The sequence below is a fragment of the Ambystoma mexicanum genome, chromosome 14 (assembly GCF_040938575.1).
Source record: "Ambystoma mexicanum isolate Mex_15411 chromosome 14, UKY_AmexF1_1, whole genome shotgun sequence".
Lineage (NCBI taxonomy): Eukaryota > Metazoa > Chordata > Amphibia > Caudata > Ambystomatidae > Ambystoma > Ambystoma mexicanum.
The window spans coordinates 168,722,438-168,746,593 of record NC_090940.1 but is presented as its reverse complement, the minus strand read 5'-3'; the positions used below and the strand labels follow the sequence as shown (position 1 = coordinate 168,746,593).

The following is a 24,156-nucleotide window of genomic DNA, read 5'->3' as shown; positions in this document are numbered from 1 at the left end:
GGCAATTTGTCATTGGTCCCAATGAAAAGAAATGCACCTACACTTTAATTTCCTGTGCTCTTTCCATATTCCAAATTGATGTGTCTGGAGCACTGTCAATGGCAGGGAAATTCAGATGATGAGCAGAGGCAAAAGGAACCCGATTCACTCAGGAAAGACAAGTCACTTGCACCAGTTTGTCCCTGTTCAAACCTGGTGTGCGTCAGATTTGAGACACCTGCAAATCAGCAGGCATAGGTTTCACTTTTTAAAATGTTTTCATGAACCCGGGTTACTTTCACCAAGAAAAATGTAGCTTTTATTTTGTTTTCCTTTTTTTTATTTGTATACAATTTACATTTCCATGGACTTGTGCCTGGGGTACTTTTTTGTGATCAGCTGACTATGCAGGTCTTAAGTGGGGTAGGTACAAATTGTATATCTGCAGCATGTGTGATTCTTTGTGAATCACCGTGCGTGTGCAATTCACACTGGTAACTGGTACCATTTGTGCATTTACGCCTAATGCGCTTTTGACATACATATGCAAATCATTGAAAAGCAGGGCCTTAACTTTGCAGACAGACTAATGCAAAAACAACATTGCATTTTTATGAAATCTATGGGTAAAAAGTTCTATGCAATAAGCAGGATAGACCCTCCCCCCCAATGATACAGGTAATGGTTATTTTTGGTTTACTTGATTTGAACCTGACTTTATTCTGCTCATTTGTACTGTCCCGTCATGATGTTCCCACTGTGGTGTTTTGCTGTTAAATCTGTTAAACTTTGCACATTTAGCTTACCTATTCATTGAACTGTATTGATATTCAACATACAAGATGCTGCATTCCACCTTGTCAACCATAGTGTCCCCAGCATTGTTTACGAAGCTAGGATTACACAATGGAAGCCTCTCTTTCCCATGTCTTAATGGCCTTCTGCCACTTGGGTAGTTAGATTGGTTCTACATTCTTAAAGTTTGTCTCTTTTCCAAGGGCTCAATTAATATTACTCAAGAAGGAAATGTATAGTCTGTGCCATTCCTAATGTACATAATTCTGGGGAAGATCACTATGTTCATGCCTCTTATTTCGCCAAGCAAACCAGAATGTTTTCTTCTGTTTATTGCCCTAATAGTTATTCGTTGGTGTTGTGGTGCTGATAGCAAATCTTGGTCTTTCTATGATCGATTCCTGCATTATGTTGTGGATATCCTTTCAGAAGATTTGGAACACTCTTGTGCGATGATTACAAACAAAAGATAGCAAAATAAATATATGCATTTATGTAATTTAATATCTAAAAGGTTGGCAAACACTCCCTCTCCACCCAACATGTGTTTTCCACCCATTTGCCCTACAGATTTTAACTGGCCGCCATTTTTCTTTGCCTTCTCTGATTATTTTATCACAATTACATAGTTCGAATTTCCTGGTCCGCTGAAAGGAATGTTGTAGGTTAGACATTCACATTCAAACATTAGTTGTGTCTAGTGTGGGCTTAATTCTGAGCTCCATGTAAAATAAATGAATGGAACTACACTTTTATTATTTACACCATAGTCTGTATCTTTATAAATAAACCCAGAGAATTTGGTCAATTATGAAATTATACTTTTTATTTTACATGCCGCTCAGAATCGGACCCCGAGTGTCTTTCAACAAATGCAGGGGAACACAAAAGTCAGTTTTATGGGCGGCCCAATTCTTCCTGATTTGTAACTCCCTGGATACTGACATTAGGCACACTCTCCCTAAAATGGCTTGACTCGCATGAAGTGTTACTGAAAATGTGGAAGCTCTTCTGTATATCATCTTGTAAACAACTAAGCCAAATCTTCTACTGATTTCATGGTGAACTCAGAAGAATTGAGCCACTTGGGGATGAATTATATTTTGTAAATAAGACACTAACTCTCTTTTTCCATGAAATCTGAGTCTGAACGTGTAAACTGCTGTTTGAATAACTGGGCTACAGTTTTAATAAGCTCAACATTCTGGTACCTGAAGACACAGCACTCACTTCATCAGAACCAGAAATGCAAATAAGGATTTATACTGGGCTGTATAAAAGAAGAGCTGGGTGAAAGAATGTTGTGCCCTGAAGGCTAATGTTTAGATGGAAACGTGATGGAATCTTTTGAATTGTCTGTCTGTCTCACTGTCTTTTTCTTTCACTGTTTCTAGGCACAAAGCGATCTTGCCTCCTTGGCTTTCATCCCCCTGACCTTTCTAGACACTGCGCTCTGCTGGTGGATATCCTTATTTACTGATGCAGAACTTTCAATTTCAAGGAGCTTTTTTCTTTGTGGTTGCGGTCTTGTTTCAGCTTCATTTCTTGGTGACTGGTTCCTTTGCTACCCTAATTTCCCTATTGGTTGATTTGCCATTTGTCTTCAAGCCAAAAATCAATTGGTCAACTTGAGTGAAACGCCCGGCGTGTCTTGTAACATCACTTATTTACAGGACAGCGCCGTATTGCTCTGACAACATTCTCTCCCAAAGATATACTAAAGGTAGGTGGGATAATTGGGTGGCACTTCACTGCGAACAGTTGAATCAAAGACCTTAAATATTTTTGTTTTAATCTGTTTCACTTATAAAGCGCAGAAGCAGCCCTGAGGCATTGCAGCACTGTTACAATCCAGTTACATGAGTCACAACATGTAATGAAGCTATGTACAGACATTACTTAGAGGTGGAAGAGTACACTTGCACTCTGGTCAGGTGACCTGGTGGGATCTAGCTAAACAACCAGGATTTCAAGGCTTTTCGGAATGCCCAGTAAGGGGGTTCTGCTCTAAGTGTATGTGGCAAGAAATTCCACTGTTTAGCTCCGATGAATGGAAAGCTTGCGCCTCCTGCTTTGGAGCGTTTGACTTTGGGTTGGCGGAGAGCATTGTTTTGTATCACTTGTAGTTTGTGAATGTGTACAAGTATGTGGTGGAAGAACTCCACACTGAGACTGGGGACCAAGACCACCAGAGAACGCACTATCTAACCGATGTAATAGACCCCCTTCCTTCCCCCTCTTTAAATCATTCTTATACCTGCTTAGGCAGAACTAAAATGTTTTATTGCCAACGTATTCCGTCTGGCTTAACAAACAAATATGAGGATCCACAGACTTCCAGATATCAGACACATAGCTTTAAGGCTTGTACTGGGACTGGGACGAAAAAGAGGACAGCGAGTACAAAAAATATGTCTGAGAAATAGGATGTGCGGTGCAGTATTATAAAACCAGTGATTGGCAGAAAGCAGTATAATTCTCCTTTGCAGGAGTTTCAAAGGTGTTCAGGCTCAGCTGTAGCAGCAAGGTGGGGCGCAGAGAGCGAGACAAGGGCTAGACCCTAGGAAGCTGAGCGCGAAGGGGAAAAACGCAAGAAAGGTCCTCGACGCCAGGACTTCTCAGGTTACTGTTGTGAGAGACCTCCAGGCTTCCATTGCACTGGCGAGCGATCCTGGGGAAAGGCTACACGGGCATGAAGGAGCAGACGCCAAACGAACCGCTGCAGACCGCAACTTAGTCCCAATCGAGACCGGAGCTTCTTGTGAAGCAGAGGAAGGTTGGAGAACACCCGTACCGACCTGGAGAGAAGAAACCGGTACGCGGTCATCCGGAAGCTGCATGAGTTCAGTGGAAACACAGGGTTGAAAAAGTGAACTGCAGGGAGAGGGTCTGGGACCCCGACGAAAGCCCAAGAAATGTGTCTACTTAGCAGGAGAGTAAACCAAGGGGAGACGACGCCATTGTGCGATCCGAGGACCTGCACCTTGGAGAGAGGGTCTGGGACCCAGAAGAAAGTCGGAGAGAGTTGTCTACTTGACAGGAGAGTGAACCAAGGGGAGACAATGCCATTGTGCTAGTCGAGAAGTCGCACCCAATAGAGAGGGTCTGGGACCCTGAAGAAAGTCACAGAGTAGTGTATTTGGCAGGCGAGTGAATCAAGGGGAGACAGCACTACTGTGAAAGCCGAGAACCCACACCTCAAAAAGGGGGTTTGGGACTCTAAAGCAAAGTTGGGAGGAGTTGGATACTTGGCAGAAGAGTGAGCCCAGAAGATACCACGCTGTAGTACGAGTTGAGGAATCACACTCCAAAATAGGGAGATCTAGAACCCTAAACCAACCAGAAAGAGTGTCTACAAATGTGAGAAACTAAGCTGAATATTGATTACACAGTAGTACGAGTCTGGTACTCGCACCAACATGAGAAGGAAATGCAGAACATAAATATAAGAAAAACCCTAGTTTGGCAAGAGGAAGAACCAAAGCACCTTTTTGGAAGTAGTGGCTCTGCCCATACAAAGAGTCCAAAAGCAGGAAATCTATGACTCTAAGAGTGATAAAGAGAATCCCCACATTTAGAAAACTTTAAGCTGGCAGGATGCTGGTAGCGGGTTCAAGAGACAATGGGCCTCATTACAAGTTTGCTGGTCTGGTAACAATGGTACCAGTAAGCTTGCCGGTACTGTTGTTACGGGGCCAGAAAACCGAGGTCTGCTTGCGGGTTCCTTCCGTATGTCAAATACCTTGGGGTCATAAATAAGCAATCAACCCAGACAGGCCGGGAGCATTACTGGGTCAGTTAACGTGCACCCTGGGGCATTACAAGACCTGCTCAGGTCCTCCCTGGAGGGATTTATTGCTATTAGCATCCTGGAATGCTTACCAGGGCGCTTTTAGTTGTGAACAAGCGGCAAGTTTTGCCGTGAAACGCGTTAATGCCCCAAACGCTGATTTTTTTACTGCATTCTGGGAGTGCTACACTCTGATGGCTTTTAAACTTTATTGTTGTTAACTTCAATAAAGAAAATATTTTCTTAAAAAAACATTTTTTGAATCCAGACCGTTTTTTCACCTACTGGTTGTGGAGAGTGCCACTCACCTTGTCTGATTTGAATCGGAGCTATCAAGATATATATATATATATATATATATATATATATATATATATATATATATATATATATATATATATAATATTTTTTTTTTAAGTTCAGAAACAGCAACCATGCTGTTTCTCAACTTTAAAAAAAAAAAAAAAACTACAAGCCAAGATGGTCAAGGGAGACAGGAACTACATCGTCCCTTCTCCCTTTCCAAGGCGGCCATTGCCGCAGTCGATTAACCCTGGAACACTCAGTGTACCAGGAGCCTTTGAGGGACCAGGCAGCTTCAAGTAAGTAGGGTGGGGGTGGGGGAGGAGTGGCCAGGAGAGATGGAATTATTGGGGAGACAAGTGGTTAGAGAGCATGCAGGCTCACTTACATGATCCTCAGCAGGGAAGTGGTTTTTCAGGGGGCTTGGAACCCTGGATTTACCATGATCTCCCTGATTGAACCTTATAGACACCACTGTTTGCACTTCCACACTATTACACACAAAACCTGAGCTTCCCGGCCCATACTGTTCTTTGACCGGTTCGATGCTTTCTCAAGAATCTTTGAAATTGATGTAGTATGTGCATTGGCTGTTATGGGCATTATGAAGTTTGAAGATTTGTTTTGTAATTGTATTTTATCTGTCTCTGCTTGACTTCATAGCTCCGCGTTTACACTTACACTGGTATGCAGCGCATCTCGGGTTCACTTGCCTAATTTTCTGGCAGAACCCCCACAGAGCGCAATTTCCCATGTATTATCAATATGGGCCACTATATGCAACCCTTGTCTGCGCTATGTAGACTGTTTTTCCCTCAAAGGAATGGAGATGGCCCCTAAGCGCAGAATGGAGAAATAGGTCAGGTTACTTTTTTTTTTTAATTTCTTTGTTTTCTTTTACCAACAACAAAATACATAACATACAAACAACCTTAACATAAATGGTTTATTGGCACTTCGTACGGATCTTGCCCTTCCATTATAGTTTCATAGTTTCCTCAGCGACCTTGTTAGTTCAGTCCGGACCTCCTGTTGGGTCGAGCACCAGGTCTGGTACGCATAATGTTCTATTCTTGGGCTTCATGCTTGGCCTTACTATTTCGCCTATGGACCCTCTGTTTCCGAGGAATCTTCGGAGTTTCCCTCCTCCGGGTGGCCAAAGAGGTCTTGTATTAGTGTGTTCAATGCAGTCAACTTGTGCGCAGTTTCACCTTCCCCTCTTATCACGGCTCTTGTCCACACCACTGTCTCTGCCCGCGTCCACTTCTGAAGGTCTGACCACCATGCCTCCACACGCGGGCCCTCCTTTGACTTCCATGTCATTGCTATCCTTCTCTTGGCCAATATACTTATTAAATCTTTCATCTTCGCCAGATGCGATTCATGCTTACCTCCTCTCGAGAAGAGGCCCAGTAGGTACTTTTTGGGGTGTTCCGCCTGGATTTGAAGTCTGCTTCCTGCTATCTTAAGTCTGATCCCGTCCCAGAACTCTTGTATCACTGGGCAGGACCAGAACATGTGTACCATGTCCGCTCCTTCCGACGAGCAGCGGGGGCACCCGCTCTGGGCTCCTGTCTGGACTTTATTCATCTTTTTGGGTGTGAGATACGCTCTGTGCGTTACATATAGCTGTGCCTGCCTAAATCTTGCATTTCTGGATACCTTTTTTGGGTATCGTAGGGCCCTCGTCCATTCTTGATCGCTGAGGGGTCTCCCCAACTCCTCCTCCCAACGCTGCCTTGTGTGTTGTTCCTGTGGGTTTTTGGCCTTAAGTAGCTGTTCATACAACCTGGAAGTTGTGTGCGTTCCCTCTGCAATGTCATACCATACATCTAATGCCGTTTCCTCATCCTGGTCTTCCCAATCTGGCCATCTTCTCGTGATGTTTCTCAGCATGCCGGTATATAGGATGAATTGACCCATATGTATTTCATATTCATCTACCATTTCGTGGAAGTCCGCCCACTTTCCCTCCCTTCTCAGGTCTCCGATTTGTGCTACACCTTTAGCCTCCCAGTGTGCTCGATATGTTGCTAGTGTATTTGTGTTCCCTCCCAGGAGACCCGCTAGAGGGATTTGCGTTGACTGCAGATCTTTTACCCCTTGGAGTTTCCACACTCTTTTCCATAAGTCCACTGCAATGTTGAGCATGTTCGGCAGGGTACTGAGCCGGGGTCTGTCGAGCCATAGTATTTCCCTTCGGTAATACTGTTTCAGTGCTGGCTGGAAAATGCATGTGTCTATTGTTTCGTCTTCCCCCAGCCATTTTACTGCAAATTGCAGCTGCCCCGCTAAGTAGTACTACTCGAAGTCCGATAGTCTGGTACCCCCTTCTTCGTAGTCCTTCTGCAGGGTCCTTATTGCGATCCTATTTCTCCCTCCCCCCCATAGGTATGAACGCGTTATTGTGTTTAGTTTAGTGAAAAAGGCCCTGGGCATGCTGTATGGGATGTTCTAGAGTAAGTATAATAGGCGGGGCAGCACCACCATTTTCAGGAGGGCTGCTCTTCCCATCATTCCCAGTGGGAGTGTCCCCCAGAAGGTCATTGCCCGCTGTGTTCTTTCTAGAGCGACAAGCGTATTGGATGCATGGGTATCAGCGGTGTCATGATGTATCCCTATACCCAGATATTTGAAGGTGCGGGGCACCCATGTGCGACCCAGGTCAGGCAGACAATGTGGGGGGACGTGTTTCAGACCTGCCATGGGGAAGAGGAGGGACTTCTCTTTATTAATCGCTATTCCCAAAAGCCTGGTGTACGCCCCGATTGCTTCTAGGAGGCAGGGTAGGTTTGTGGTTGACTTGCTTACGAATTGGAGCATATCATCCGTGTATAGCGAGATTTGGTGGAGTACCCCATCTATGTCCAGTCCGGTGTCTCTATATTCTGCTCTAAGGAATACTGCAAATGGCTCTAGGGCCGAATATATAACATTGGCGATAGCGGGCACCCCTGCTTGGTTCCCCTATGTATCTTCCACTCCTTGGAAATGTATCGCCCAGTTTTCACCCTTGCTCTGGGTTCCTTGTATAGTAACCTGATCCATCGGAGGTACCCCTCCCCGATACCAAAGTGGGCGAGTACACCCATCAGCCATTCCCAACGCACAGAGTCGAAAGCTTTGACAGCGTCCAAAGACACTATTACGGTCTCGTCTTGCAGTCGATTTGTCTCATCTATCATGTGGTGAAGTCTGCGGTGGTTCCAGGACGTGTTCCTTCCCGGAACGTAGCCCGTTTGGTCCGGGTGGATCAGCGTGGGTATTACCTGTTTTAAGTGGTGGGCTAGGACTGCCGTTAGTATTTTAGCATCCTGATTAATAAGGGATATCGGCCTATAGGAGGAGCATTTCCTAGGGGGCTTCCCTGGTTTGAGAATCGGGACAATTATTGATTCCGACAGGCTTGTCGAGAGACGCATGGTCTCATATGCGTCTTGGAATGTCTCTAGCAGTTCCGGGGCAATGGCGCTCTTGTACGTCTTGTAGAACTCTCCCGAAAGCCCATCCGGGCCTGGGGTTTTGCCGGTGGGAAGTTCTGTGATCACCATCTCTATTTCTTCCACCGTGAGGGGTGCATCCAGTAGCTGAGCCTGTTCTTCCTCTAGCCTCGTCAACCCTATTTCTACCAGTGCATCTGTTATGTCCTCCGGGTCTATTTCCGGATTCGGGGCATACAGTTGCTCATAGAAACGCGCAAACATTGCGTTAATGGGCCCTTGGTCCCTGATCTCTGTCCCGGTGTGGTCTTCTAGCACCGTTATGGGATCCTTTTTATTCTCCTGTCTGGTAAGCCAGGCCAGGAGCCTACTAGGTTTATCCCCTTCCGCGTGTAACAGCTGTAGGTACCTCCCATAGTTTAGCCTCCCTAGTTTTTCCCAGAGCAACATACATTTAGTCCGCAGCTCTATCAGCTATCCAGGTTTCTCCCCCTCTAGCCCCGCTCATTGTTCTTTCAATTTGATCACCCTCTCGAGTTCATTGAACTCCCGTCAATCCTCCTGTTTTGCCTATTGCCGCTCCCCTTTTTACCACCTTGAATGCGTCCCATAATACGGTGCCACTCTCAACACTGCCCTCGTTTTGCTCGAAATAATCATCGATCACCACCTGGAGGTGTTCCTCAAACTCACCCTCTCTCAGGGCCTATGCTCGAAGTCACCATGTTGGGATAGGGGCTTTCCTATTGGTGTGTGCCCATGTCGCCACTATTGGGGCATGATCAGAGAGTGTGCGTGCTTTAATGGTGATTCCCGTGATATCTTGTAGTGATTCCCTGCCCGCGAATATATAGTCCATACATGTGAATGTTCCATGTGGTGCGCTATAGTGTGTATAACCCCTCCCCTCCCCATGTACCTGCCTCCATACGTCTACTAGTTGCAGCTGCTCCAGGATCCTATGCAGTTCTTTGGCTGGGGGCGCCGGCTTCTTGTATTTATTATCAGACCTGTCGAGGAGGGGATTCAAGGTGCAGTTGAAGTCGCTGGCCCAGATGAACGTAGCCTCCCTATATTGCGCTAACTTGGGCTCTAGCTTCTTGAAGAAGTCCGTTGCATCAGTATTCGGTGCGTAGGTGTTGACCAGGCATACCTCTTTGTTTTCTAGCATGCCATGCACCAATACCAGCCGTCCCTCTGTGTCGATCTCCTGCTTGAGTAGCTGGAACGGGACCCCCGGGGCAATCCATATTAGTACACCTCGTGCGTAATTTGAACATGTGGCGCTGTAGATCTGTCCTCCCCATTTCTTATCCACCTTGGCCTGTCTGTCTCTTGTGAGGTATGTCTCCTGTAACATTGCTATCTTAATTTTCATCCGGTTTAGCCAGGCATAAACCCTAAGTCTCTTGACATACGCATTGAGTCCTCTCACATTCCAGGTGGCTATCGTCCATTTGTCTGGGCCCATGATCTTCTTTGTTTGCCTGGCTTCATTATCCCACTGCCGTGTCCTTGCACCCTGCCCTTTAGTCTCCTTGTACCCATCTCCCTCGGTGTCCTGGTCCTGGATCCATGCCTCTTGATGCAGCCACTGCTGCTGTCACATGTTTCCTGTCCCATGTTACTCCGGTCTCTTATTGTCTGTATTATTTCAATGTCCTTTACAATAGTCCTTCCGTAGTTTGTGCCGTGTGCTGCCCATTCACTCCATTCAACGTCCTTAACTTCAACAGAAACTGGAAAACTAACGCCCAGCCACCCTCCCCCTGCTCGGGCTCCGCCGCTTCTCTCGTCATGCTCCTGTGAGGGGGGCAGACTCGCCGCAGCGTGATGCCTTAAAACTGACATCCAAACTAGTAGTTCATTCTTCCCGGGGGCGCCGCTTCTCCCAGCTAAAGTGGGGCCGATTGCTCCTCTATGCTTACTTCTAGCTTCTTTTAACTTACGTAATGCTTATTTTCTTTGTTCCAGGTTGCCTTTGTTACTCCTCATCGGGGTCTATTTCCAGGATTGCTAGCGTTTCTCTGCCTCAGCTGAGGGATGCCTTGTGAGTCCATCCAACTGTGGGCCTCTTCGGTGGAGTCGAAAAAACATGTTTTGCCTTGGTGTATCACCTTGAGTTTAGCGGGGAACAGGAGCATGTATCTCACCCCGCGGTCCTGAGGTGTTCTTTTGTTGGGCCAAACTGTGCCCGTTGCCTCTGTACCATGGCCGTATAGTCCGGACACATTGTGTTCTTGGAAGAGTTCCTGATGATTCCCCCCCCTCCTTGAGAACGCTAGTATTTTCTCCCTGTCTTTGTAGTTCATGATCCTAGCAATCATCGCTCTCGGGTGGGCACCCGCTGGGGTCTTCCGGTCAGGGCTCTGTGTGCCCCTTCTACCACAAAGCCCTGGGATAGTACACCTACTCCGACCTCCTGGAGGAGCATGTTTTCAACGTACTCAGTGGGGTCTTTGCCCTCCTCACCTTCCAGAATTCCAATTATAAGGATGTTGTTCCTCCGCGCTCTCCCCTCTGCGTCTTCCGCTCTCCTTTCCAGAACCTCAATTCACTGTAATACCTCCGACATCTGTGTCTGCGTTACAGCAACCCCTGCTGTATTTTGCTGCACCTGCTGTTCCGTCGCCGTCACTCTCTCTGTTAGGTTCCTTGCGTCCTGGCGGAGGAGGCCCACATCTACCATTACCGTATCCAGTTTATTTTCTAGAGATGCTTTCAGGGCCCCAATTGCTGTGACCATTTTGTTTTCGAGCGATGCTTTCATGGAGGCGATTGCCTCCAGTATCGTGCCTTCGTTAGCGGCTTCCGCTGGGCGTGAGGTGTCATCCGCAGCTGCTGCCTTGTCCGCTGACGGCAACAGTTTGTGTCCGGACGCCTTTGTAAAAGTCTCCATGCTTACTTGCTTGGTTTTCCCTTCTGTTTTCTTGTTCGGCATCGCGGGGAACTGTCCTCTGCCTGTGTTGCCAGTACCAGTCTTGGCTGTGCCCCACGTGCCGTAACCCCTGCTTCTTCCCCCGCCCTGCTCCTCGGTGTTTACGGGTCTCTCCGGCGTATGTTTCTCGGGGCACTTTCTACCTTGTAATAGGATTATTACACTCTTCCGGCAGGTATATACGTTAGGCCCTCGTTGCTCCCAACGCTTTTTGCTGTCGGATGTCTCCTGTCGGGCGTCGGTTCGGGCCTTTCCCGTGCCTGCTGCGTGTGTCACCTCACTGTGTCAGGGGCCTCCCCGCTTCTGCGTCCCACTTTCACCGATCGCGCCGTGGGGTTGACTCAGGCTCGGGTCTCCCCCTTACTGGTTTCTGCGTTATGCGTGGGATGTGTCCCTCTCGCTGGTTCATTCTGTATTACGCGGCAGGGGTCCTCCCACAGCTCGCGCGTCCGCCATTTTGATTTCGCGGGACGATTCCTCTCCGGCGGTCTATCTTCTTTTCCACCACCCGGTTTCCTCCGGGGTCTTTGCCGGGTGGGCAGCAGGTGTTCCGGTCTCTGTGGAGAGACTTTGACGGTCTTCCGGAACCAATTTATGCTAGTTTTTATCGGATTTTGTCAGGATCGCTCCAGAGCTCCTCAGCGGCACGTCTCACTACATCTGCTGCTTAGCCACGCCCCCCAGGTCAGGTTACACTTGATGTCACTGGGAGCCAATTGTTGGAACACACGAAGGCAGTGTCACTCAACAATCACCTTTTTATGCCAATTTATTACACAGCGATGAAGATTTCTCGCTTTGATTGGGACATGTTCAGTGCCTGCTGGAGAAGCAGGATGAAAAAGGCAGGTTTTCTACTTGTCTCCTAGGAACGCGCGCCACAATTGCTATATTCTGAGAGGAGGTTTGGTCTGCCTTGCAGGAAATCACTGGCCTCTTTGAAACTAAGTCCCCACAGTTATGCCTGTTGGGAGCACTTGCTCCTAAAAGTACATGCGTTCGATTAGTGCGGATGGCCTGCTTCCTAACTATATGGATGGTGGCTAAGCGGTGGATGAAATGCCTGGTACTCACAACTAAGGAATACCTTAGACAACTAGTCTGGTGTAATGAAAAAGGGGCATTGTGGAGAGACACGAGCCCTCCAGCATCCAAGCCCAAAGATGTTTGGTCAGCCTTTCGTGCACACCTTAGATCTCTGGTTATAGCTTCCCAGCGCATGCACTGCTCGCCAAAGATGTCCCTCTCCAGGGGAGAATCTCCTACTGTTGTTTCTACACAGTTGTATTAAACTATCATGGAGGCTAAACCATGTGCTTCTTGTGTATCCCTATTCTTACTCTAATGGTAAATTGCCTCTATACAAAACATGTCATAAGTAACCATGTTCTGATGTATAGCAGCATTTACTGGTATGCTTGTGCTTCCACGTTCAAGACATGAAGGTGACACGTGATAGCACATCACCCTACTTGTGTAAATCAAAAATAGTGTACGCTTTAAGGACATAAGATCTGTGTTTGTCATTTTTATTATGCTAAAACCCTGAAGTTTCTACGCTTGTCCAGCTCTATACACGTCCTCTGCTTCTGTAATGAGAGAGTCTTGCTTAGTAAAAAAAAGGCCCTGTTTTGTTGGTACAGGTCATGTGAAGCTATGGGAGGTACCTGTTAAACGTATAACGATTTCTAACTGTATCGCCTTCATAAGGAGAATTTACACCGGTCCTTTATGATGTATACAGTTCCCGCTCTTTGTTCCTGAAACAATGTACTTTTTCAACTTGTTAACAGCAATGAAACACATGATTAATATTGTAATCCATAGCAATAATTACAATATTTACTGGCATCAAGGAATCACCATGACATTTTAATAGCATTACATGAGTATATATTGTTGTCTGCCGGCTCACCTTTTCTTCTAAAGGCTGTGATAGTTCATATGATTTTCCAATTTAATAGTACCCATTTTATCAACCTAAGAAGAATGAAAGGCTAAGCCACTAACAGGATTTGAATTTATATCCTGTAGGATCCCCTCTGCTTTCTGAGGCCAGCACTTAATTTGCTGATCTGTCATGATGGGGTAGCCCCTTTTAAGTGTGCCTGCATGGATTTGGGCTTGTATGCATCTGTGCTCCTGATGTTTTGGGTGGGAGTATCATTGTTGTATAAGAGATTGGCGTGTGAGTGAAATTGGGCATTCTGTTCCTTGTGGTGTCTTCATTTCCTTAACCTGCTGCACATCTTCATCAGTTTAACTCAAACCATGAAGCTGCTGAGACTTAGACGGAACGTGGTGAAGCTCTCGCTGTACCGCCATTTCACCAACACACTCATTCTGGCAGTTGCAGGTAAGACGTTTGGCTAGGTCCATCACTGAACATCCACATTGATGAATGCGTTGGCTGTTAATGGCAGCAACATTTTGGGGATGACCAATATCAGCTAATCATGTGTGTGGTTCCCTATGCAACTTTGTCTTCTATAATTGGTCCTATGTGCTTTTCTGTTTCTTTGGACTGATAGCACAGCTGTTACCACCCCTTGATTCATTCGCACCCAGGGGCTAAGTTAAAGATATGCTGTGGCAAGTTCACAAAAAATCTGTGGGCACATTGATGAGACGGCTCTTTGCCTTGCACCTCTGGGACTCCTATAGTGTTAGGACGTCCAAAGGCTGCAGTGCAAATTGCTTTCCCACAGCTATGTGCCTGTGCAGTTCCACTTTTGTGAATCCACACATTTGCCAAATGCAGGCTTTGCCTCCACGTGCCTGTGTACTGTGCACTTACAAGTGGAAAATGCTTTGTGTCGATCTGTCTTACTCTGCTATGAGAGATGAGGGCTTGAGAGCTCTGCACCAATGAACCTTATCCACACTGCCCAATATTACCTACATCCTTGTGTGTATTATGTAGTGTGGTGGCCTCTTACAGGCTATAGTTTGAGTGGTTCTTTTTTTATGGGAGAAATCTGTCCTGCACATGGAGTCCTGAAGTATGCATTGGACATCATGTTAGTCTTGTCTCTATAATATCTGATTCCACTGATGGAGTTTTGGGAACAGATTCCATTTTAAATAAACCTTAGGAAATGTCTGACTCCAGATTCTGTCCATTCTTAGGGCATCATTTAGACCTGGGCAAATTGTTATGCGGAAATACTACCAGCGGTAAATACCGATCCACCCCTCTTATTTTTGCAAACCTCTCGAATTCAGAGGTTACCTCTGGAGGAGGTGTTGTTTTTGCAATATATCCAAAGGTGTTCTAGAAAGACCATAGTAACCCTAAGGCATATTTATTTAATTTCTTTTTTCCTAACCATTCCCACCATCAATGTGAAAGTGGAAATGAGTAATGTACAGTTATGGTCCATAACACTACTATATATTGTTTAAATGCTGAAAAGGGCATTGCATGGGTGAGCTGGACCGAGAGGGCATCAGAGATGCCCACCTTTCCATTGCTTTAACTTGGTAAAAACCTCTTTATTGAAGGAAGTGCCTACACTTCCCTTCTTTACAGTGAAAAAGAATGCTGTGCCCAATGTGGAATTATTGCCACCATCGCTGCAATGGAGGTAGAAATATGTGGATGTACATCCGGAATTCCCAGTCGTAGTATTTCGATGGTAAATCTGTCTGTATTTGGCAAACGCCACCAGATTCACCACTACTTCCACACTCATAATAACGCCCTAACATTTTTTGTGTGCTGAACATTTCTTCAGAGCCAGGTTTCCAAACACCTATATATGATATTCAACCAGGGGAACACTCTGGCTTAATATGCTTGTTCAAAGATCTAGGTTTTCATAAGAACTCCAGATGTGGCCAGGTTTGGAAAAACCGAGTCAGAAGGGTGGGGCACAGGGATTGCTTCACAGTATGTCTTCTTAATGTAGTTAAGCTACCTTTTGGGAGAAATTTCATTTCAAAGTTCCAAACAAGGTTCCAATAAAAACAAATGCTGCATTCCCTCTTGCCACTCATTGTCAGTGAGGCAGAGAGAGATTGAAGTGCAGACACATTTATGGCAGCGTATAAGGCTCATTGGGTTCTGTACGCTAAGGGCCAGAGCACAAAGACAAGGGCATGGAGTAGTGGGTACAGAGACTGAGGGTAGAGAGGCAGCAGGGCCAACTGTCACACAGAAGTAGGTATAGGCACAGAAGGAATAGGGTGGGTGTACTGGTCATCTCACAGAGACCTGGAGGCGAGGAACGAGGCTAAGTACTGGACATGAGAAAGAATGGGCCAGAGTCTCATAGATCGGGCAGAGGAGAGGGAACAGTAAATTGAAAGGGGGAGCAGCATAGTTTTTTTTCAAAATTGCAGAAAATATCTCTGCAGCACAAAATGTGCTACTGGGGTACAAGGAAAAAAGTAAACCCATTTCACCATTACAGGCACATCTACATTGGTTTCCTGTCAGCCAGAGGATAACGTTCTTGTCCTGTGAATGGTACTCTTCACTCATACATTAATTACACGGTTTGAAATAAAGGTTCAATGAGCAGGAACTAAAACCAGCTCCTAGGTGTCAGCATTACCTAGTTAGCAGGAGCTACTGCTGGTGAACCAAGAGTGAATACACAGTGCACTGTGAATCTAACTTCCACAGGAGATGCACTCTTTACCTTTTTGGCCATTATGTATCCTAGTTGTGTCCTAATTCCTCATTAACATTAGCAAAGGATAAAATGTAATGTTGTATATACATATTTGTAAAGCACCAGTTGGCCTCGTGGAGACAAAAGAAACTCCTGGTAGATGTTGGTTTCAAGCTAACCAGGCTGTCCCGGGGTAAAAGCAGGTGTTGAATAGCACTCAGCAATTTCGAACCCTGCATTAGCTGAATTGAATGATAATTGCCAAATCGCACTTTGAGACCTGCCTCTGACTGTCTCCCGAAAGTTGTCAAGTTCAGAAAGACCTTCGTGGCAAGATGGACATTTGAGATATTCCTGCTGCCTTATGGATTTTTTTTACAAGATCGCTGCGCAGTTTGATCATCTGTCATAATTGATGATCTTCTGGCTTTTTCGAACAGCTTACGATCTAGCTGTTCCCAAAATTGCCTCCCTTATTGAGGAAACAGTCTAGTTTCTGTTCGGTCCGTGCCAAGAAGCTTGCAGGGGCTTACGATCAGTCAATGAAACATAATAGCACACCTTTTAGCTTTAGGAACTATTTGCCAAAGGGAAAGTATTCAAACACAGTATGTCTTGGTAGATGTCGTCATCTAGAACATATTCTAATGAACTTTCCAATTAGCCCTTCTGAGGTCATCATAGAGTTGACTGCAAGGACAAGGTTACTACAGCCACGCTGTTAAGAAAAACTCTACCTGATGTGATTTTCAAGACGGTTCAGTGCAGATTTGTACACACCTATTTACAGGTGTGGATTTAGACTGTAGGGCCTACATTCCAGGTAGAAGATAACACCCAAACATTTTGTAGGTAAAGTTCATTCGTCAATACCCCTTGCCTAATACAAACTCTTCTGCTAGTTGGTCTCTGCTATGGTGTGTAATGCTAGAGTAGGTCCCTTGCTGAAGAACCGGTGACACTAGTTCTAGTTGGTTTTCTTCCCTGGAGTCTTTTTCAACCCTTCTGTGTACTTTCTTTGGAATGCCACAAATGTCATCTTCTCTTATTCTCTATAATGCTGGTGTACTTCCCAAGCAGTCTTAGTTGGCCCAGATCTAATAGATTTATGAGGATTTAATAGTATGATCTGAAGCCTCAGGATCTTCCTCCTGATGTTTAGAGCTGTTAATGTTACATGAGGTGTACGTAGGGCAGCTCTGATATTTACCCAACTTTGTGGCTCTGTATGATCGAGGACTCGAAAGGTTTGCAATGGCTGAGAAATCGAACTCAGTAAAGCTATCTTCTGGAAGCTTGAGGAACATTTGCTGGTTTTAACCTACCAATTGCTATCACTGAGGATCGTCTCAGCGATGATGCTTACCCTCGCCATTCTCGTTATCTAATGTGCTCATTCACTAATGATTTTTGACTTGTGTTTTTTCTTTAGCATCCGTTGCATTCATTATATGGACCACTGTGAAATTCCGTCTGCTCGACTGTCCAACGGTATGTCAACAAAAGTGTTCTGGACAAAAAGGTTAACGTTTAATAAAAAGCATTTTTGGCTCTGGATATCTGATTTAGTGACTCACCATGACATTCTAGACATATTTTCTGGCTAGCAATGCTTGCAGTACAGTAAGATAAAGGCACGATGAACAGAACATGCAAAATATCCGTTTAGTTTGTACCATTTACGGTTGGTGGATGTGTGCGAGTATGGCCTGTACAATAACTCAGAGCAGTAATATCAACTGAGAAATGTTTATAATATCTGGATTAGTTATATTGTCTAAACCATTTCAGCCTTTTTTCCTGATTAAAAACAGAGAGAAACTTCTCATTATTCTTTTCACTTAACCGCCTGCGATTTACTGCTGTTGGCTAACTTCTGCTACGACAGCCCTCGCCAACTGCCTGTAGAGCCTTGTTTCCTTTGCACCTGTCCCACAATCCCTCAGATTGGACACTTCCACTGTGCCTGTCTGCTGGCTTCTGTCCCTATTCACAGGTCCAAACATTTTATGGAAGCAAACACAAGCTCTGCCCACTCGGTCTCAACTCGTTGCAGAATTATGGGGTAGCTGCTTAGTCTCCTCAAAGCATGGTGCGAAGATGAAGGGCTCCCGTTTGAAAAATCTTTGGAACTTGCTTTCCTTTGTATGCGTGTTCTGCAAAACAAGTATGGGCTTTCATATAATGTAATCTTTTATTTTAAAGCTTTTAACTAGGCTTGAAATCTGGCAATTGCATGTTTGAAGTTCTGTTTAAGATCAAATAGTGGTTGCTCTAAATGTAAACTTCAGTATTTTCTTTCAGTTCCAACTATGGACTGGTTAGACATTCATCTTGAGATCTTACTGGGGAGGTAGAAATGTCACTGTTCTACCTGGGGCATGTGAGCGCTGTCGCAACAAAATTATCAGCGGACAATATCCGGAAAATAATAACATTGCTGGATTGTTTGACTAGCGGGTCACCACTCCATAAAAAGAAATTGGGTGCCATGTTGTATGTTGCCTTGAAATTAGAGTTTGAGGTTGTTCTGCATGCATGGAAATAGGTTGGTTGGATTGCCATACAAGATTGGATTCGTTTTAGGCCTGAAAAGTGAGTTTTTGCACGTCTTCTCTTTTTCAGGACTGGCAGGAGCTCTGGGTGGATGATGCCATTTGGCGACTACTATTCTCCATGATACTTTTCGTCATCATGATTTTGTGGAGGCCGTCTGCCAATAATCAAAGGTTCAAGATTTACTTTTCTTGGTTTACTGATTTCTGCACCCTTCAAAGTAAAATTAATGATTGGTTGGACAGATGGATTAAAGAATGCTTTCATTTGGTTTTGATAGTCATGTAAGCAATTCTGCCTCAATGCAATGTAATTCTATTTGGAACCATTTTCTTTTTTTGCAAGGCCAGCCTAACTACGAATCAGTGTAAAGCAACACTTTTCAATAAATCCAGCCCCTATCCAGACAAATCTGATGTCGTCCATGAAAATACACAATCAGTGAACAAATAGAAACATCAGTCTGTAAGCGTACATCACATAAAATCTACAAGCTTTAGCAATTACAACCGCTTACATTGACAAAATGTACATGTATTCACTATGCATAGACCCCATTTTCCACTTTCAACAAAAATATAAACCATCGAAATGCGGCATCTTAAAAGATCATGAAAGGAAAAAGCACCAATGTAATATATAAAATTCTAGCTTTCAGGCCATGTACTCATCGTTCAAACTGGCACTTAAATGCATTATGTTGGAGAAAATGTATTTTTGTGCAACTTTCCCACCATTGGTTTCAATGGCACCGCCGGCTTATCACTGTTGTGAAATCCTGGTTACGTTTGGAGGTACCTGGTGCACACCCACACGATGGGACATAATGGATGGATCAGAGGGACTGATGGAGTGAATAGAGTTGAAGGATTGAGTAAACGGAGTGAATAGTCACAGTAAACAGAAAATCAGAGTAGATCAAACAGGGAAAATAAAGGAGTAAACGGAGTGGAAGGAATGGATAGAGTGACTAAAACGGATAGACTAAATGGAACGGATGGAATGGATGAAGCGGATTGAGTGGATAAAACGGAGTGAATGGAACGGATCAAGCGGATGGGCTGGATAGACCAGATGGAGTGGATGGAAGGGATGGATTGCATGGAAAGTACAGAACGGATGTAGTGGACGAAATGGATGAAGTCGACAGAACGGATGGGGAGGACGGCGCAGATGTTGCAGACGATGCAGATGTTGCCGATAGTGGCAACACCTGTTCACCATGATGTTATCAAATATCTGTATCCCCAATATATCCTATGTACCTGTATCCCCATATATATATATCTGTATCCCATATATACCTCTATCCATCCTGTCGCTATATATATGTATGTCACTATGTACATCCTCACTGTGCTCATGTGCCTGGTCTCAGACACTTATACTGACAGCCACCATATCACACCACTACGCCTACTCTCTACTATACACCATCATTCAACCCCTGTTAATTCGGCCTAGCTGTTCGCGAACGCGACTTCACAATCACCTCATCACCCTAATAAAACACAGCTAGCTGAAATACATTCCGGCTAGCTTAGGCATTCCTCAGGCCTAACACAGCCAGAACCCAGCCTGGGCGTCCACCCACAGACTGAATATATCCAACTGATTTCCTCAGCACCACACCTATCGCTAAGAAGCAGTGATCATCCAACAACTACACCAGCTGCACATGTATCCGGTGCACCCGCGCACCATACAACACTCTCTTGCTTTACTGACTTGAAATACGGTTCCCGAGGGCGTTTTCCCTACCAGCGCTTTGAGATCATACCAATGATGCATAAGGTGCTATATAAATGCCAAGTAACATAACATGATGCGGCAATCCTATTGGAATCGCATATCTCCTTCCACACCCAACTTTTGCTGAGGTTTGCACCTTAGTTGCTTCGCATCCACTTGATAGTTTCCCCTGACAAGCTTCTACTTTAACAACCAGCACATGTCTCTTGTTAGTACAACTCAGTGAAATAACATCATAACCATCCTGATTAGGCCTGCGGGATGGTTAGTTCTAGGCCATTTTATCACGATTTTAATGGCACTGGCAATTAACTCTGCCAGGGGCTTTCTCGTTTTTGGAGAGAAGAATTGAAGGCTGTCCAACCTCTGAACCATCCTATCCTTTTCCTCTGCCTCTCCCCATCTTTCAACCACTACCCTTCCTGTCTCAAGGAGTGAAGATTATTGCCTGTGTAGACATTCATTGCCAGCAGACTTGTAAACAGGCTCTTTCCATAAACTGGTCATTATACATGTTAAGATGGATTTCTGAACTCTGACCTGATGGGCAGAGGTTCAGAAGGCCAACCCAGTTTCTTGGAACAGGGTAGCCTTGTGGATAAGCCAGACCAATCAAGGTAGCATTGGCGGTGGTCAAGACTAGGTCTCAGGAGGGGTGAGGGTGACTGAAAGACATCAGTGAGCACACAGAGTAATGGACACTTAAAATCACTCCCAGTCAGGTGTGTATATATATTAAAAATACAAATACGTTTATTCAAGGCCTTTAAGTTTCAACACAATAGTTATTAACAGTAACACTTTTAAACCAACACAATACTACTAAAATACATATATACAAGACCAAGTGGCCTAAAGGGTTAATGCACGAAATGGGTCCACAACCTAGAAAGAGAAGGAAGCAGGTAGTGCAAAGAGTCTTTAGGCAGTTCTGCAGTAATCACAATCCTAACTGAAAGGCAGTCCAGTCCCTAAGAAGAGGGGAGCCTATTGCTCAAATGTACTTGCAATGCTGGTGCACGCAGTAGTGCAGATAGGCGAAAATTGGGTCTCTTGTAGGGTCTGTAGCAGCTCAGGAAGGTGGGTGAGGTGATGAAGAATAAGTTCCCACTATTCATGGCGGGTCTCCCTGAGAGGGCAGAACAGGTTCCAGGAGTTGGGAATAGTTTGATAGCACAGGCTATCTGTGGAAAGGAGATGGGCCCTCAGGGGACACTCATGCGTAAAAATCGATGGATGCACTAGAGGCCACCGTTAAGGCTTGCAGTTACTCACCGACCCCTGGCGCACTCCGGACCAAACTTTCGTAGTCAAGTCCATTTCAGTTGCAGGTTCAAATGTGGCTATTGTGCGGCTCTGTGGCTTTCAGCGGCAAGGTTACAGCGATGATTCCCAAACGGGACCGTGCCGATTTCTCCACTCCTGGTGGATGGATCAGGCCAGTTTCACTGCAGCAGGCTTCAGGGCAAAGAGGGGTGCAGCAGCAAGGCACATGCAAAGTTCATCACCACGGTTGGGCAACACAGTAACCACATGTACTCCGGTTCGGGTGATCTCGCTTTACTCCACACCTGGGAACACCAAGTGTATGAAATTTGATGTGAGAGTGCCGTGAACACAGAGCTTGCGATGTAACAAGTTTCAAGGTTCTCCTCGAAACAGGGGCGGAATCAGAGCAAAGGTCCTGCGCAAGCTAGTCAGCCCACTGGATGGCCCAGGGACACTTCTGAGAAGGCTTATTTGCAGGGTTTCATGAAGGTGCCGAGAATAGTTGGTCCCACTATTCCATTGGGTCGAAGCGCCTTCGCGAACCTTCTAGTTCGATCAGATACAGATGGGTCCAGCAGGACAACAGCGGGCTCAGGGTGCCAAACCTTCCAGTGGGTCACCAGCGTTTCCTTGACTTGGCTTCTTGGTTTCAGGATACTTGGATCCTATCCTTCATTCAGTGAGAACTCAAGAGATCGACCTGCTATGGGTGCTATAAGCCTTCTCTTATCCAGAATCTCCTTTGCGCCAAAACAAAGAGGACCCAATGGGAGATCTGCTTACATACAGGCACACCATACGTGGACCAATCATGGACCACGGTGGTCCCAGTCAATCAAAGCACACCAGACTCTCTGGCACCCAGGATGTGGATTGCAACTAGACAGTCCAGCCCACATCCTGGGGGCACAAACACAAGACATGCAGAAGCCTGCGAAAGCTTGGCGTTTCACAGAAGAATACATGTCCAAATAAGGACTGACCCGGAGAAGGTGAATGGGCAAGATGGCCGAAGGACAGGACCAAGAACCTCGTGGCATGGCCATTTTGGAGCCAGGCTGCCTATTCGTGCCAAAAGCAGTAAATGCGGTTTACCTGGCAGGAAATGGTTAACAATATATGAAAAGATAAGCTTCGAGGGTGTCTAGGGCCTAAGGAAATGAAAGGAAGACCCAAGTGCACTGTACTGTAAGGTACATTGTGCACTTGCAACATGTTGCAGAAAAGTTGCAACATTGACAAGGACTAAGGGAAACAAAGTCTCCCAGTACTGACTGTCTTTAAGCGCATGTCGGTTTCCCCATAACAATGTGAGCGAAAAGCCCAGTAGAGTGCAGCAGAAGGATGTGCTCCACTGGCAAAGTCAGACTATGGTGTAGAACAGCAGCAACACGTTGGGGGGGGGGACAACTTCACATAAATGGGAATCTTTCCTAACAATGCAGAGATGGAAGTTTAATATAAATCATTGGTATGCTGTACCACTAGTTCATTTGCTTTTTACAGAGCATACCTTTAGTCAAGCACCAGTCACCTTGCAAATCTGCGATAGTTAAAGTAAGCAACACAAAGCGCCCATTTAAAGATGAAATCCATGATGTCTACTATCTTGACATGCAATTAAAGTTGCTTTAAGTCACTAATCAAATGTTTTCAACATCATGAGTAACAAGGAGCTGGAAGTTTGTGACAAAGAATCTGCATATCTATCTTTGTTTAATACACAATGTATTTTATATATGTCTAAAATCACTGAAAATACAGTGGGATTAACTAGATTTTTCAGGTTGGTATTACTTTACATTCTGGGACTTGTAGTTTACCATTCAGGATGTGAAAATGAAAGCAGAATGATATTCTTTTGGCTTAACATGTTGCTATAAGGATTTGCATGTTGTCATGTGGCTTTATTATGCAATTTGTGCATGGTTTGTGAACCTGCTTGCCCCACCCCTTGCCATCTGTCTGAACTTTCCACTCCCTCCTTTTTGGGTGCAGCCAGAGTTCCACTAGTTCCTTTTTTCCACTTCGACCACTATCGTGAGGTGAGCATCTGTGAATGAGCACAATGTTTCATATGGTTCAGTGAGACTGCAGAAGGGTGCTGATAGGCATGGTACAATGCAGTGTTGGTGTCCTGCATCCGATAGGGTCTCTTCCTCAAACCCTAGCCTGAAGTATGGTCTGAATCACTCACGAAGCACAAGTGCTCCACTGATTTTCTTGCACCACCATTACACTCTGTACCTAAGCAGAATTTATGAATCTATGTCTGAAGGCTGCGCACTATAGGTCGCACCTGGGCTTGCAGCACAAAAGACTGCAGTCTGAGGTGTGGCCTTTTGTGTGCGGCCCTCTACTGCTCCGTATCTGACCACCCCTGAATCCCCAACTGATCCGCTCCCGCACAATCTCCCCACCTACCTGCTGCAGGCTCCAGCAGCTTGTTCCTGCATGCCATCTACAGTGCGCGGCCAGAAGCGCGGGGGCACATCATGTCATACGCGCTTTTGTGCATGGCTTTTTCTGCCCCTGGCGTCCGGCAGCGCTCACTAGATGGCGAAGGGAATGTATAATGATCTAATAACTAAATTCTCCTTGCTTTTCGTTTCTTATTTTCATTACATCAAATTGCATCTGTTGAGTTAAAAAATAGAAATAGTAAAAGAAATATGACCACCAATTTTAAGTACCCTATACTGTTTTAGGGCCACT

General features: G+C 45.3%; 1 protein-coding gene across 2 annotated transcripts in view; it reads left to right on the top strand.

The window, feature by feature from the left end:
• TMEM87A (transmembrane protein 87A) overlaps window positions 1–24,156 on the top strand; it is a 522,872-nt gene that overhangs the window by 413,085 nt on the left and 85,631 nt on the right. The window contains exons 12-15 of one of the 2 annotated variants that reach the window (XM_069638821.1): window positions 1,120–1,193; window positions 13,495–13,601; window positions 17,297–17,355; window positions 18,490–18,593. In XM_069638821.1, coding sequence (XP_069494922.1) covers window positions 1,120–1,193; window positions 13,495–13,601; window positions 17,297–17,355; window positions 18,490–18,593 — 344 coding nt within the window. Of the gene's footprint in view, window positions 1–1,119; window positions 1,194–2,168; window positions 2,238–13,492; window positions 13,602–17,296; window positions 17,356–18,489; window positions 18,594–24,156 lie in introns of both variants that reach the window. The other variant, XM_069638819.1, reaches the window with a different exon arrangement.